The 15,756-nt window shown below is 48.7% G+C and overlaps 1 protein-coding gene and 1 pseudogene across 1 annotated transcript; one reads left to right on the plus strand and one right to left on the minus strand.

Moving 5' to 3' along the window:
• Positions 1-339: 339 nt before the first annotated feature.
• Positions 340-458, minus strand: LOC120582537 (uncharacterized; annotated as a pseudogene).
• A 9,186-nt stretch (positions 459-9,644) lies between these two features.
• On the plus strand, positions 9,645-15,589 carry KLHL40 (kelch like family member 40). Its single transcript, XM_039837431.1, has 6 exons — positions 9,645-10,820; positions 12,176-12,336; positions 12,642-12,749; positions 12,940-13,125; positions 14,047-14,193; positions 15,057-15,589. The coding sequence occupies exons 1-6, from the start codon at positions 9,660-9,662 to the stop codon at positions 15,166-15,168; spliced, it is 1,875 nt and encodes a 624-aa protein (XP_039693365.1). The 5' UTR covers positions 9,645-9,659; the 3' UTR covers positions 15,169-15,589.
• Positions 15,590-15,756: the final 167 nt, after the last annotated feature.

Consider the following 15,756-nt stretch of genomic DNA (forward strand, 5'->3'; position numbering starts at 1 on the left):
ACGCTGCTTCCTGATTTTTTTTTTTACAGTTTTAAGGCATTAGCTATTGATTTATTTCTTTGAAACTCCCATCTCTCTCTCTCTCTCTGTTTCTCTCTCTGTCTCTGTCTCTGTATCATCTCTCTCTGTCTGTCTCACACACACACACACACACACACTGCACACACACACAGGCTTCCCCTCCTCCTTTCTTCCAGTGTGGTTATATTATTATTTTGGGTTAGATTAATATTCAGTGTATATATTATTATGACCATGTAAACACTGATCTCAACTAAGCCATATAATAGAATATGATTCTTGAACAAATTTTAATTTTTGTCTTTTTTTTTTTTTTGGCGCCTACAGCACCTGGTCTTCCTAGGTGGTCTTCCATTCAAGTACTGACCAGGCCCGACCCTGCTTAGCTTCCGAAATCAGACAAGATCAGGCACGTTCAGGGTGGCATGGCTGTCGATTTGTCTTTTTTAAAAAAAATGATTTATTTCGGTTTCTACGTGCTCATTACAGCTGAGTCTCTGAACTCTTTGCCATGAAGGCAATTCTTCTTGCACTATGTGCAAACACAGTACATGTACTACTGGTTTCACTTGTCGTTATCTCTCTAGAACCCTGGTTCGAATCTGGACTGGCTGATCTTCCAGCTGCCGTCCGGAGAGACCTTCCTCCCCCACCCTCCTGAGGCGCCCCATGACCTGTTTTTTTGATGGAGCTCCCATTTCCCTGAATCCTCTCCCTTCCTTTATCTGGGCTTGCTCCCTCGATTTGGTGAAACGCATGCTCCAGGGGCTTCCTGACAAGGGGCTTGTGGACACATGGAAAGCCGTGGTCAGGCCTGATGTGACTGACTGGTCCTTCTCAAGTCTAGTATCGCAGGAAGCAACAGAACTATTGGTCATCATCACAGCTGCAAAGTGGCCACACACCGACAACACATAACCGTTATTGTAACCTGTGAACAGGGCAGCAAGATGGCTCTGCTGTGCACAATGCCGAAACCATCTCCCATAAGGAGACGTGAGAAATCGCTTGACAACACGCCCCAGTTTGACGTTCCTTGTCTCACTTTGCTGAGACTACATCACTCTGAGCCCACTGCAGAAATCTTTAACTTCTAGAAGCTTTATGTCTCAGCGGACTACTTTTTCCTAATCCTGAACTAAAATTTACCTTCTCCTCAGGACCACTACAGTGAATTAAATTCTGAAGATCTTGACCGTTTATTCACCCTGAGAGAGTTTGCCTGAGTATAGAGTTCTAGACTGGAAATTATTTTCCTTCAGAATTTTAGATGCCAGCTTTCAGGGCCTTTGCTTTGTCTCCAGTACTTGGTGTAGGTTTTTTCTCATCCATTCAGCTGGATTATTGATGACTCCTGGGAAACTTTTTTGAATCATGGCTTTAAATGGTCCCTTCCCTAAGTTTTTATCTGTGCTCTCTTAAGCTCCCGTTACGTAGGTATTAGACTTCTGGGATGGTTCTCTAATTCTCTTACCTAATCTCTCACATTCTTCATCTCTTTTTGTTCTACTTTTTGGGAAATTTCCTCCAATTTATCTTCCAACCCTTCTATTGAGTATTACGTTTCTGCCATTATACTTGTTAAATTCCAAAAGTTTTCTAGAAGTTCCTTTTTCACAGTGCTTTTTAAAAATAATTATGTAAGCATCTTATCTTTCCGATGATATTATTAATAGCAGTGCTTGAATTTTTTTCTGCTTTTTTTCTTTGTTTCTTCTAATTTCCTTTTTTTCTGTTTTTTTTTAAATTTTATAAAATTTTTTTAAATTTTTTATGTTGGAGACTTCCTGTAAATGTTGAGTGATCTTTGATCATTTTTTCAATTGAAAATTTTATCAAGATAATTATAGATTCATGTGCAGCTGTAGGAAATAATGCAGCCAGTTTCTCCTGATGGTAACATTTTGCAAAACTAGTATACTATGACAACCAGGATATTGACTGAATCCACTGATCTTATCCAGATTTACACAGTTTTACTCATCCTCATTTGTGTGTATATTTATTATATAGAATGTTATCACATGTTTAAGTCTATGTATCCACTACCATGATCAAGATATAGAACCGTTGTATAAAATAATATTGAATGTCAACTCTAATTGAAAAATAAAAGTGAAAAGAAAAGGACACAGAACTGTTTCATCACCACAAAGATCCCTCTCTTGACTTTTACAACCACATAGAACCCCCTCTTGCCACTGCCTACTCTGTCCCTAACCACTGGCAACTACCAATCTGCTCTCCATTAAAAAAAGTTTGTCATTTTAAAATGTTATATTAATGGAATCATACAGCATGGATGTCATCTTTTGGGATTGAGGTTTTTTTTTGTTTTTTACTCAGCCTAATTCCATGGAGATTGATCCAAGTTATTATGTGTATCAATAGTTTATTCTTTTTTATTGCTGAGTAGTGTTCCATGGTTTGCATGTACTACCTTTATCCACTGAGGGAAAACAGGGCTGTATGTAGTTTTTGCTATTATAAATACATCTGCTATGAATATTCCTGTATATGTTTTAATTTTTCAGAGATAGGTGCCCAAGGAGGCAAGTGCTGGGTTTCATAATAGTTTTATTATATGTTTTTATTACGTTTTATTATGTTTCATTTTACAAGAAACTGCCAAGCTATTTTCTAGAGAGGCTGTACCAGTTTGCACTCCTACTAGCAATGTCTGACTTTATCATTTTGGTGTTGTCACTATTTTTTATTTTAGCTACTCTGGTAGGTGTGTAATGTCATCTTATTGTGGTTTTAATTTGCATTTCCCTGTTGAGTAATGCTATAGAACACTTTTCAGGAGATTATTTGCTATCTGTATATCACTTATTTTCTAGATGGATTTTTTTTTTTAACTGTTGAGTTTTATAATTTCTTTGTGTCTAGATATTACAAATATTTTCTCCCAGTCTGTAGCTGGTCTTTTCATTTTCTTCACATGGGCTTTTGCAGATCAAAAGTTCTTTATTTTGACGAGTCTAATTTATCACATTTTTTTATGTATCATGCTTTTGATGTTGAGTCTAAGAACTCTTTCCCTAGCTCAAAGCTATTCTCCTGTTATTTTTTTTTAAGTTTTATAGTTTTATTTTACATTGTTTTTAAAAAGATGCCCATTTACTTTATTCTCTGAGTGAAATCCAGTCCTGAGACTGCCAAGGATCTCCGTTTTTTGTTGTTGTTGTTGTTTTTTTTAAATTGTAGCATAATATACATAACATAAAAGTTACTATCTTAATCATTTTTAAGTGTACAATTCAGTGACATTAAGTATATTACATTGTTGTGCGGCTATTACCGTCATCCATCCATAGAACTCTTTTCAATTTGCAAAACGAAATTATGTACCCATTAACAATTATGCCCTATTCCCTCCTGTCCGCTCCCTCAGCCCCAGGCAACAACCATTCTACTTGCTATATCTATAAATTTGACTATTCTAGGTACCTCATATAAATGGAATCATAGTGTTTGTTCTTCTCTGATTGGCTTATTTCACCTAGCACAATGTCCTCACAATTCATCCATGTTGTAGCCTGTGTCAGAATTTCCTTCCTTTCCAAAACTGAACAACATTCCAATGTATGTATATATGTGTGCGTACTACATTTTATTTGTACATTCATCTGTTTATTGTCTATTGTCATTTGGGTTACTTCTACCTTTTGGCTATTGTGAATAATGCTGCAATGAACATGGGTATACAAATATCTCATTGAGACCCTGCTTTCAATATCTTTGGGTATATAATCAGAAGTGGATTACTGGATCATACAGTAGTTCTATGTTTAACTTTATGATAAACTGCCATATTGTATTTTTGTAGTGGTTGCACCATTTTACATTCTCGCCAACTGTGCACAAGGCTTTCCATTTCTGTACATCTTCCTCACCAACACCTGTTATTTTGTTGTTTATTTTTTATAGTATCCATTCTAATGAGTGTGAGGTGGTAGCTTGTGGTTTTGGCTTACATTTCCCTAGTTTTTAGTAACATTGAACATCTTTTCATGTGCTTGTTGGTCACTTGTATATCTTCTTTGGGAAAAATGTCTAGTCAAGTCCTTTGCCCATTTTTTAAAATCACGTTTGTTTGTTGTTGTTATTGAGTTTTAGAAGTTCTTTATATATTTTGGATATTAACCCCTTATCAGATATATGATTTGCAAATATTTTCTACTATTCCATGGATTGCCTTTTCTGTCGACTGTGTCCTTTGATGTACAGAAGTTTTAAATTTTGATGTAATTCAACCAATTTTTTCTTTTGTTGCCTGGGCCTTCAGCGTCATATCCAAGAAACCGTCAGAGCCAACATCAGGAAACTTTCCTCCTCTGTTTTCTTCTAAAAGTTTTATACGTTTAGTTTTTACATTTTGAGTAATTTTTATATATAGTGTAAGATAACTTCATTCTTTTGCATATAGAAATCGAGTTCTCCAAATGTCGTTTTTTGAAAAGACTGTCTTTGCTTCTTTGAATGGTTTTGACACCCTTGTTGAAAATCATTTAACCATATATGTGAGGGTTTATTTCTGGGCTCTCTATTCTATTCTAGTGGTCTATGTATCTGTCCTTAGGCCAGCACCATACTGTTTCGATTTCTGTAGATTTGTAGTAAGTTTTGCTATTAGGAAGCCTGAGACTCTCAATTTGGTTCTTCTTTTCAAGATTGTTTTAGATGTTTTACATTTTAAGTCCATGATCCATTTTGAGTTAATTTGCTCACAAGGTGTGAGATTTAGGGTGAGGTTTGTTTTTGGCCTATGGATGTCTAATTGCTCCAGTACCATTTGTGGAAAAGTCTATCCTTTTTCCACTAAATTGCTTTTGACCTTTGTCAAAAACAGTTGAGCATATTTGGATTTAATTCTAGGTCCTCTCGTACATTCCATTGATCTATGTGTCTATCCCTCTGCCAGCATCACACAAGATTATTGTAGCTACACAAGAAGACTTTAAATAAGATAGAGTGAGTCGTCCCATTTTATTCTTCTTTGTCAGGATCATTTTAACTATTCTAGGGCCTTTGTCTTTCCATGTAGATTTTATAATAGCTTGTCTATGTCTATTAGAAACTTTTCTAGGATTTTAATAGGTGCTGAATTAAACCTATAGTTCAGTTTGGGGAGGACTGACATTTTTACTATGTTGAGTCTTCCAACCTATAAACTCAGTAATTGTCTCCATTTATTTAAGTCATCTATAATTTCCTTCATTACCATTTGGTAATTTTTGGTGTACAGATCCTGTATGTATTCTGTTAAGTGTATTTGTAAGTATTTCGCTTTCTTTGGAGTGATTATAAATGGTATTAAATTTTAAGTTTCGGTTTCTACATGTTCATTGTCAGTAGGTAGAAATGTAATTGATTTTTGTGTATTGATCTTATATTGTCTGACCTTGCTAAACTCATTTATTAGTTCCTGGAGGACTGATTGATTGATCGATCGATTGATTGATTCTCTGGGATTATTTCTTTTTCATTCCTAAAAGATAATTTCACCAGATATAGAATTCACCATTTCCAGTTCTTTCAGCTCTTGAGAAATGTCGTGACATATCCTCTTGGCCTCCACGGTTTCTGATGAGAAATCCATCATCATTTGAATTGCTGTTCACCTGTAGGTAATGTGTTGTTTCTCTCTGGTTGCTTTTGAGATTTTTTTCTTGTCTTTAGTTTTTGGAAGTTTAATTATAATGTGTCTTGGCATGGATTTCTTTGGGTTTATCCTCATTGGTATTTACTCAGCTCTTTGAATTTGCAGGTTTGTGTCTTTCAACAAATTTTGGAAGTTTTCAACCATTATACTTCAGTTACTATTTCAGTCCCAATCTCTCCTCTCTGAGACTATAATAATGCAAATGTTAATTTTTTTGTTGTTCTTGTCCCATGGGATGGAAATATCTTTTTTTTCACTCTCTCTGTTCTTCTGTTTGGTCATATTCTATCAATCTGCCCATGAGGACACTGATTTTATCCTTCGTCACTTCCTCCTCCCACCTTTCAGAGTTATCCTTTGAATGCCTCTTCTTTATTTCCATGGTATAGCACTAAAAAGCCTTTGGAAACCCAGCATTGTAAAGGTCCTTGTTAAATGCAGGGCATCACTGTACAATGATCTGGCCAGGTTGTTTCTTTGAAGTCCATTAGTTATTGATCTCTCTCTCTCTCTCTCTCTCTCTCTCTCTCTCTTTTTTTGGTCTTGGGATGTCAGATGCCAGGGAAACTGAGAAATAAGTTCTGGTTTCTACCTTGGGGAAGGACTACTGATATGGGAACTGTCCCAAATATAGGAAGGCTATTTGGGAGATGGGAGAAGATCACCCAATGTGACAATATCTGCCACATAAAGACATAGAGCGTGGCTACTCAAACAAATCCTCAACAGCTGAGTCACAATCCAGACCCAATATCTGGGTGGGACCTGCTCATCCAGGGAGGGTTGCAGACTGTGTTGTGTTTCTTGGTAAGGGGTTCTTTGACCTTGGCAAAATGAACGTAAATTTTCTGAAAAATTTCACATGGCATTTCTCTTAAATAAGCCTTGTGATGTGCTAAGATTCCTAATGAAGGCAGAACATGAGTAGACAACCTGGTTAAAGCTCAAAATAATTATCTGAGTGAAAGAAGTCAAAGAGAGAGAGAGAGAGAGAAAGAGAGAGAGAACACACTATATGATTCCACTCACATAAAACTTTAGAAAATGCAAATGAATTACAGTGACAGAAAGCAGATTAGTGATGGTCTTCTAGGCTGCGGGTGTTATGGGAAGATGAGGGAGGGATTATAAAAAGGCATGAGGAGATTTGTGTTGATGGGTCTGTCCTCTATCTTGATTGTGGTGTTGGTTTCATAGGTGTATATACATACATCAAAAGTGATCAGATTGTATGCTTTATGTATATACAGTTTATTGGATGTCATTTATGCCTCAACAAAGCTGTTTAAAAGCAACATACGACTGATTCCTATTTGCTGGCCATCTAAATTCCAGTGTCATAATTTTGGTGATTTGAAGATTAAATGAGTGAAGATTAAAAGGATGAAGTGAGGTGACATTTTCCTTCGATTCAATGAAAAGCAGTGGAGTCATGCTTTCTCCCTCTCTCTCCTACACCCGCATCCTACCCTGGGGCATCTCCCTGGGTGATGAACAGAGTGGGTGTGGCAGAGATCACGTAGGACTGGCCATGAATTGACAGTTGTTGAAATGGGGAGATGAGTACATGGGATGTCAGTATGCTATTCTACTTTTGTATATATATGCATTTTCCATAATTATAGCTTAAAAATAAACAGCAGCTCCGTATTTCACTGAGGGGAAAACCAACATCATCTCCTTCGAACCTGGTCCTGCCTGGTTTCCCCGACCCTTAGCTCTCTGACCTCATCTCATCCTACTCACTTCCTCGTTCACTGCTGCAGCTGCACGGGCCTCTGCGCCGTTCCTGGAATGTGTCAGTCACTCTCCTGCTTCAGGGCCTTTGCTCAAGTTGTTCCCGTGCCTAGAATCCTCCTCTCCCACAGCTTGAACCTGCTCCAATGTAGTCCTTGCAGTGAGTCCATTCTGATTACTCCATTTAAAATTTTCACCGCCCCCACCTGCCATTCTCCATACCCCCTTTTCTGCTATTTGTTATCATCATCTGACATCCCATATAACTGTTTATTGCTTTCTTCCCCGCCCCGCCCCTGTTTGGCTGATTGTAAGCTCCATTACGACCAGAATTCTTGCCTAATGTGTTCACTGCTGAATCTTCAGCAGTTAAAATAGTGCACAGTAGGTTCTCGATGAATGAACGAGCCACATATAAATATTCTAGTGGAGTAGGGAGTGAGCACTATCAGATTCATCGCAATCTAAAAATACATCATGGAGTCATTTGATAAACATAAGTTAATTGTTCGGTCAGTACCTTCCGTCTTGGCCTTTGGAAAAAGTGAGTACAATTAGTGGACCTTTTTTGTTAATTCATGAGAAGCAGCAAGGTAGGAAGGCACTCCTACAGTCTTTGGAGGTGGGCAGATCGGCTCCAAACCTAGGCTCAGCCACCTGCCAGCTGTGTGATTTGGCCGAGTCTGAGCCTCTCAGAGCCTGGTCTCCTCACTGACAGTAACTGTTGGAAGTGCCCTGCAGTCCGAGGCTGGGTTGGAAGCCCACCACTGGCCCTCCTCATCCTTTCCGAAAGATGGACAGGACCACCCCAGGACCTTCCCAGGTGCTGTGCCCTGTGGGACCTGCTGGTGGGATGGGCGAGTGATGGTCAGATGCGTTCATTGCTCAGGAGGGAAAGGCAGTGACATTGCTGAGATGACAAAAGCGGAGGTGACTCAGTCCTGGCTGGGCCTGAGGTTGCTTCTCCAATACCCCCGCCCCCAAGCCTGTGGTTATAAACAAGTGACTCAGAGGAATGATGGGAGAATGCCCCAGAAGAGTTCACACCAGCGTCTCGGGGGCTAAATTTAACCCACAGCTGCAGCCTCTGGCACTTTGGGAACAAGTTAATCTTGGTGGCTGAGGTTGTTGCGTGTGTATGAAGGGGGGTTGGGGTGGTCAGGAGTCCAAAGCAGTGTGGGCATGGAGACTGGCTGTCCTGGGCCTCCACCCTGACCCCTTAGATGGTAGACAGGGCCAAGCCTAGTATGGACCAAGATCGATAATTATAAACAGATAAAACCCTAGAATATTAAGCTCTTCGAGTGTCACTTTTTGAACACTAGGATCCAGAATGTCAATCCCTCATAACGTTAAAACCCTGGGGGTTTAAACACCTCGAATAGTCGAATTCTAGGAAATTAATTTTCTAGACACAATGTTAAAACCTTATGACTGTACTCGCAAGAATACAGAACCTCAGTGCTTCTGAGCCTCCGCAGCACTGACCTGAGGCTCTCAGAGTCAAATTCCTCCACCTCCTCATTGGGTAGGAAGGGAAACTGAGGCTGGACAGAGAGATCTGATCTGCCCTAGGCTCCACAAGAAAGTGGTGATCTTGTTTACCTCAGGCACCCTCTCGCTTTCCCACACAGTCCAAGGAAGTTCTCAGAGCTGGGGCAGAAAGAGGGAGAAGAAGTTCCCATTTTAAAGGTGGGACAATAAGGTCCCCAAAGAGTGAATGTCATGCTCAAGTTCACTGAGCACAAAACCCAAGCACACGGTATCCAGGGGTGGCTGGAGTGAGACATACTCCAGGGAGGAAGACAGAGGCACCTGGACAGAATGTCCCAGAAGGGATGAAGTAAGGGAGACTGGGAATTGGGACTCCAATGCTTGCCCCTCCCTGAACTGAAGGGCAGAGCTTGGGGCATCCACTTCCCACAGGGGCATTGCCCAACCAAGGCATGCTGCGCTCCATTTAGAAATGGGGCGGCGAGGCCCTCATCTTTCCGGGATGGCCCAGACACCCCGCTCTGCTCCCATGAGTCAAGGCTGCCCTGGAAGGGGGCCTCTGCCCAGCTGTCCCCTCCGCGTCATATGCAGGAGGCCAGGCAGCTCGCCTTACAGGGCCAGGTCCACCTCTATATATAGCCCCACGAAGACAGCTGCGTGGACAAAGCGCGACCCAACAGGAAAGCAGGGAGGACAGAGGAGGCCCCTGGAACTGTCGCCGCACCCTTGGCCACCCACCATGGCGCTGAGCTCGGAGCAGGCAGAGGAGCAGCGGTTGTACCAGCAGACGCTCCTGCAGGACGGGCTCAAGGATATGCTGGACCACGGCAAGTTCCTGGATTGTGTAGTGCGGGTGGGCGAGCGCGAGTTCCCGTGCCACCGCCTGGTGCTGGCCGCCTGTAGTCCCTACTTCCGGGCGCGCTTTCTGGCCGAGCCAGAGCGCGCGGGCGAGCTGCGCCTGGAGGAGGTGTCCCCGGAGGTGGTGGCCCAGGTGCTGCACTACCTGTACACGTCGGAGATAGCGCTGGACGAGGCGAGCGTGCAAGATTTGTTCGCCGCGGCGCACCGCTTCCAGATCCCGTCCATCTTCACCATCTGCGTGTCCTTTCTGCAGAAGCGCCTGTGTCTCTCCAACTGCCTGGCGGTCTTCCGCCTCGGACTCCTGCTCGACTGCGCGCGCCTGGCGGTGGCCGCCCGCGACTTCATCTGCGCGCGCTTCTCGCTGGTGGCGCGCGACGCCGACTTCCTCGGGCTTTCGGCCGACGAGCTCATCGCCATCATCTCCAGCGACGGCCTCAACGTGGAGAAGGAGGAGGCCGTGTTCGAGGCGGTGATGCGGTGGGCGGGCAGCGGCGACACCGAGGCGCAGGCCGAGCGCCAGCGCGCGCTGCCCACGGTCTTCGAGAGTGTGCGCTGCCGCCTGCTGCCGCGCTCCTTCCTGGAGAGCCGCGTGGAGCGCCACCCTCTCGTGCGGGCCCAGCCGGAGTTGCTGCGCAAGGTGCAGATGGTGAAGGATGCACACGAGGGCCGCCTCACCGTGCTGCGCAAGAAGAAGAAGGAGAAGGAGAAGGAGGCCGCTGGGGCCAAGGCGGCTGACAAGGGCGCAGGCGAAGCCAAGGCAGAGGACGCCGAGGAGGAGGCCGAGCGGGTCCTACCCGGCATCCTCAATGACACTCTGCGCTTCGGCATGTTCCTGCAGGACCTCATCTTCATGATCAGCGAGGAGGGCGCCGTGGCCTATGATCCGGCGGCCAATGAGTGCTACTGTGCCTCCCTCTCCACCCAGATCCCCAAGAACCACGTCAGCCTGGTGACCAAGGAGAACCAGGTCTTCGTGGCCGGGGGCCTCTTCTACAACGAGGACGACAAAGAGGACCCCATGAGTGCTTATTTCTTGCAGGTCCTGGCCAGCCCTGGGAGGGGCGGACAGTGTTGAGCTCTGGGCACTGGGGTCAGCTTTGAGGCCCAGGAGAGGCCTGTGTCTCCTTGTTGGGGAATGTCGTGGGTCTAGGGTGAGATGTAGACCAGGGAGGTTCACGGACAGCCACCGCCTGGAAGTTGAAGACAGTTACAGTCAGTTTACAATGAGCTGTATAACTTTGGTGTCTCCGTTTCAGAGGCATGTTGGCCCTGGGATGGTCTGATGTGTTGGAGGCCCTAGCTCTGCACAGGGTTTGGGTCAGGCACAGTGAGAAGGAGAAGCAAGGTCAGTGTAGGGGTCCTTGCCAGGGCCTTTGCATGAGGCTGGGACTGGAGTGGAACCGAGTGTCCCAGGCAAAGGGACCCTCCTTCCTAGTCCTCCCATTGTACAGATGAAGAAACTGAGGCCCAGGAAGGACCGGTAGAGCGGGATGCTCAGTCCAAGCTGTAGTGCGACAGTGGGGTCGCAGAGGACAGAAATGGAGACTGGCCTTGTGGGTTTGAGCACTGACAGTTGGGTGGAATTTGGGGACATGAAGGGGAGGGTGGTGCTGTTTCTGGCTAGGGAATGGTGAGCAAGGGATGAGTGACAGGAACGAGCCTCGCGAGTGGTGCATTCAGTGAGGCCTGACCAGGTGTGCGGGGGGTGAGGGCAGCTTGGCGCCAGGTTTAAGCAGAGGAGGTTGGTGGTGGTGGGGGCAGCTCCACCGGTTACCAGCCAAGGCACATCGTGGACACATTGTTTGTTCTCTCTGGGCCTCTGATTGCTAATGGGGATAGTCTCTTTCCTGCTGGTAAGGTTGTTTGAAGGTTAAATGGTGGTTATACAGCGCTCAGCCCTCAGAGAACATTCCCAAAAGGTGCGCTGCTAGTGGTGCTATCGTAAGACGGCCAGGTGGGCGGGGCCACAGACTTACGCTGTAGATCCTAAGGGGTGAGCAGCAGGGCTGTACCAGGGTTTTCTGTGCAGTGGGATGCGGTGGAGAACAGGGGCAGGCAGGTCTCAGTCACTTCAGGAGTTGTCCTGGGGAAGGGCCAGGGCCGCAACCGGCCGCCCTCTCAGAGGCCCGGTGTAGAGCTGCCCCACCGAGGTGCTATAATAATGGTGACGTCTGGGCACCTACCTGTGTGGGGGCTGGGGGTGGGGGACTCGGCTGTTGTCAGCCTGATGGGAAGAGAGACACTGTCTTCAGAAACCCCCTCCAGGTTGCACTGCCCCAACCGGGAGGCCCGGACTCCTCCGTGACCAGGGGTGGCCAGACGAGGCTGAGCTGTGGCTGGGGCTACGGGCTGGGGGCGTGGGGGGCGGTAGCTGACTGGACGCCCCGCCCGCAGTTTGACCATCTGGACTCCGAGTGGCTGGGAATGCCGCCGCTGCCCTCGCCGCGCTGCCTCTTCGGCCTGGGAGAGGCTCTCAACTCCATCTACGTGGTCGGCGGCCGGGAACTGAAGGACGGCGAGCGCAGCCTGGACTCGGTCATGTGCTACGACCGGCTGTGAGCGCGGGCGGAGGGCGGGGCCGGCCCGGGGGCGGGGTCGTGGATGCGGCCCGTGCCCGGAGGCCGGGGAATGGTCCTAGACGGCCGGCGCGGCGAGGGAACTAGATAGAGCCCCAGGCTTGGGGCGGAGGCGGGGTTGGGTAGCGGCGGGACAGTGGGGTTGGCAGGTGAGGTGGGAGCGAGCAAAGGAGACGTCTGGGGCGTTCCGGTAATGCAACGACAACGTGTTGCGTGGGGGCAGACAGGGACTTGGCGCGAGCCTGAGCCAGGTGTTCGCTCTACCCGCCTCCCCTCCCCTCCAGGTCGTTCAAATGGGGCGAATCGGACCCGCTGCCTTATGCCGTGTACGGCCACGCGGTGCTCTCCCATATGGACCTTGTCTACGTCATTGGCGGCAAAGGCAGCGACAGGTGAGGCTCGGGGCCTGGAGTGAGTGCAGCAGCAGGCGGCAGCAGGGTTGCACATTAGGAAAGGGAGCAGAATCTCCCCGAGGCCATTTGTCCTGGCTGCCTTGGGAGGCGGCTGGGAGCAACTGGGCCCAGGGGAGGGGCGCCTCTGTTTCTGCTGCTTTTCTCTCACTCACTGCCCCCCACCCCACAGGAAGTGCCTGAATAAGATGTGTGTCTATGACCCTAAGAAGTTCGCGTGGAAGGAGCTGGCGCCCATGCAGACTGCCCGATCGCTCTTCGGGGCCACCATCCATGACGGCCACATTTTTGTGGCTGCCGGGGTCACAGACACAGGGCTGACCAGTTCAGTGGAGGTGTACAGCATCACAGACAACAAGTATGGCTGTCAGCCTCCCTTCTTCCCGGTATCCCCCAGGCAGGACAGCCAGGGACCAAAGGCCTCATTAAAACTGCCTGGCTGTGTGGCTTTGGGCCTATGCCGGCCCTCTCTGTGTCTGCCCCACGGACACCATAGCCCCTGTCTTGGGTCTCTGCGGTTGAGCTCGGACAGCGGCACAGAAATAGCCCCTCTTCCCTGGTCAGTAGTGACGTGAGCTTCCCCCATAGGGTGGGGCAAGGGTTGTGGCCAGCCTGGTCTGCAGGAGAGAGCCCCCGGCCGTGGAGCAGGAGGTGCCAGGTTCCTCATTCAGGGACTCACACCAGGCACTGGCTTGTGCTAGGGATGTGGCAGTGGTCAGGCCGCCTTGCTCTGGGAGGCCCAGAGGAAAACAGCTGGTGGGCCAGTTGGACACAGCCAACAAAAGAGGAGCTGGGGACGGATGCCCCCGGCAAAGGAAAGCTGGTGCCAAGGCAGTTAGGAGAAAAAGGCAGGTCCGCTGGTGGAAAGGCCATTGCTCAGGTCGATTTGAAAGTCGCAGGTGAAGGGTGGGGAGGGGCACGGGGCTGGGGAGGTGGCAGGCGGGCTTTAGGGCTTTATCCTGAAGGCAGTGGAAGGGCTCTGAAGGGTTTTAAGCTCACGTCTGTGTTTTACTAAGATGAGGGTGATCCAGGGTGGGTTAGGGGGCAGGTTGGATGGAATGACGGATGGTGAAGGGAAGTGGGAGGCACAAAAGAGGGGGCGAAGGAAGTGGAGACCAGAGGGAAGGGGGAGGGCCACAGGGCTGGGACATCAGGCATTCCTGAGAGGGTCAAGAAACAGGAGGTTGAAGGGGTGCAGCTCGAGCTGTAGGCACAGGGGCGGGACAGTCCCTGGGCTTTGAGGCCCAAGGTGATGCATTCCTCCCCACCTCCCCGCCAGGTGGGCGCCCTTTGAGGCCTTCCCGCAGGAGCGCAGCTCACTCAGCCTGCTCAGCCTGGCGGGCACCCTCTATGCCCTTGGCGGCTTCGCCACACTGGAGACTGAGTCTGGGGAGCTGGTCCCCACAGAGCTCAACGACATCTGGAGGTGAGCCTGGCCCCAGGGAGGTGAGAGGGAATCATGGGAAAGGCTGATGGCCTGGGCACTGTGGCCAGCCACCAAGACACCTGGCAGGCTCATCTGGGGGCGCAGCTGATCCCTCTTCCAGGGAGTCTTGTGGAGAAGGGACAGCAAACACGCCCTGCCCAGCCCAGCCCAGCCCAGTTCTCTCCCATCTGGTTGGGAAAGTCTGGGTTTGCACACAAAGCATCAGGCCCCACTGTGGGGCCTCAACAGTGTCACAGTCAGGAGCTGACCCCAAGCTTGGGGCACAACACAGACCCACGGAAACAGGCCCCAGGAACAGAGGGGCCCTAAGAGGCAGCCACACTTTTCTTCTCCCTGCCCTCCTGGGTGCTTGCTCTGGGCCGGGGAGCTGGGGCCAGGATTGAGAAGTTGCTGGACTCCAGCTCTGCAGAGCCATTGCTTTCCGTGGCTGGTCCTTCCTGGGGAGGGCGGGAAGTGGTTTCGGCCACCTGGGGCACCTTCTTCCGAACCTTTAGTTATCCACTGTTGCAGGCAGCCCCTAGGGAGCAGCGCTGTTGGGAGAGTGGGAGTTGGGGGGACTTCTTAGAGTGCTGAGTAGGGAAAGTCTCAAGAGAAGGAGAGTGGGGAGATGTCCACTGCCTGGAGGAAGGTGACCCTTCCTGGAGTGTGTGGGGTGGGGGTTCTCTGGGGGTGAGCCTTGTGGGGGCTCCCTTTCCCAGAGCAGAGGAATTCTCCAGGGGCAGATCTTCCTAGAGATGGGGTGGGGCTGGGGTGAGGGAGCACTCCTCAGGGGTGGGCCTAGTGTGCCCAGATACTCCTTCCTGCTGGGCCCCACACAAGCTCCTTGTCGCTCCCGCCCCCAGATACAATGAGGATGAGAAGAAGTGGGAGGGCGTGCTGCGGGAGATTGCCTATGCCACGGGCGCTACCTTCCTACCTGTGCGGCTCAACGTGCTGCGCCTGACCAAGATGTGACCAGCCCAGAGGGTCTGAACTAAGCATCCCTCCCAACCTGTGGCCCGCACAGGCTGCGCCTTCCTGGGGCTCCAGGGAGGAGGCTGGGAGAGGCCAGAGTCCACCTGGATCTGTCGTGGTGCCCGCATGGCTGCTTCAGCCAGGGAAGGTAATAGCTGCCTCATCTTAGCCTTGGGGCAGGGACTAAGACCTTTAGGCCTCTCTGGTGTCTCCACATCCCCCTGTTCTTGGTCCATGAGCCGGAACCACAGGGCGATGTCCCAGGCTGCATCCTGGCCCAGCCCCCGCCTGGCTGTGTGTACTGGTAAACTTCCCACAGGATTTACTCCTTGCCTGTCAGATGGAAAGTGTCCCCATCAAGTGTACCCTGAAGCATAGATAAGTCTCCTTCCGTAAGAAGAATAAAGTGCCTTCTAAGCAAGCAGCTCAGGGTCTGGAATCGGGAGCCCCAAGAGTCAGTGACTAGCTGGTTTGAAGAGTCAGGGCTTCAGTGTTCAGCTGTCGGGTCACCCAGGAGATTAGTGTTTTCTGCCCTCATGTAGGTGTCCCCTCCACCCTCTGTGCGCCAAGAGCTTGACCTTCTCCCCG

This window comes from Pteropus medius, unplaced genomic scaffold (assembly GCF_902729225.1).
Source record: "Pteropus medius unplaced genomic scaffold, Ma_sr-lr_union100, whole genome shotgun sequence".
Lineage (NCBI taxonomy): Eukaryota > Metazoa > Chordata > Mammalia > Chiroptera > Pteropodidae > Pteropus > Pteropus medius.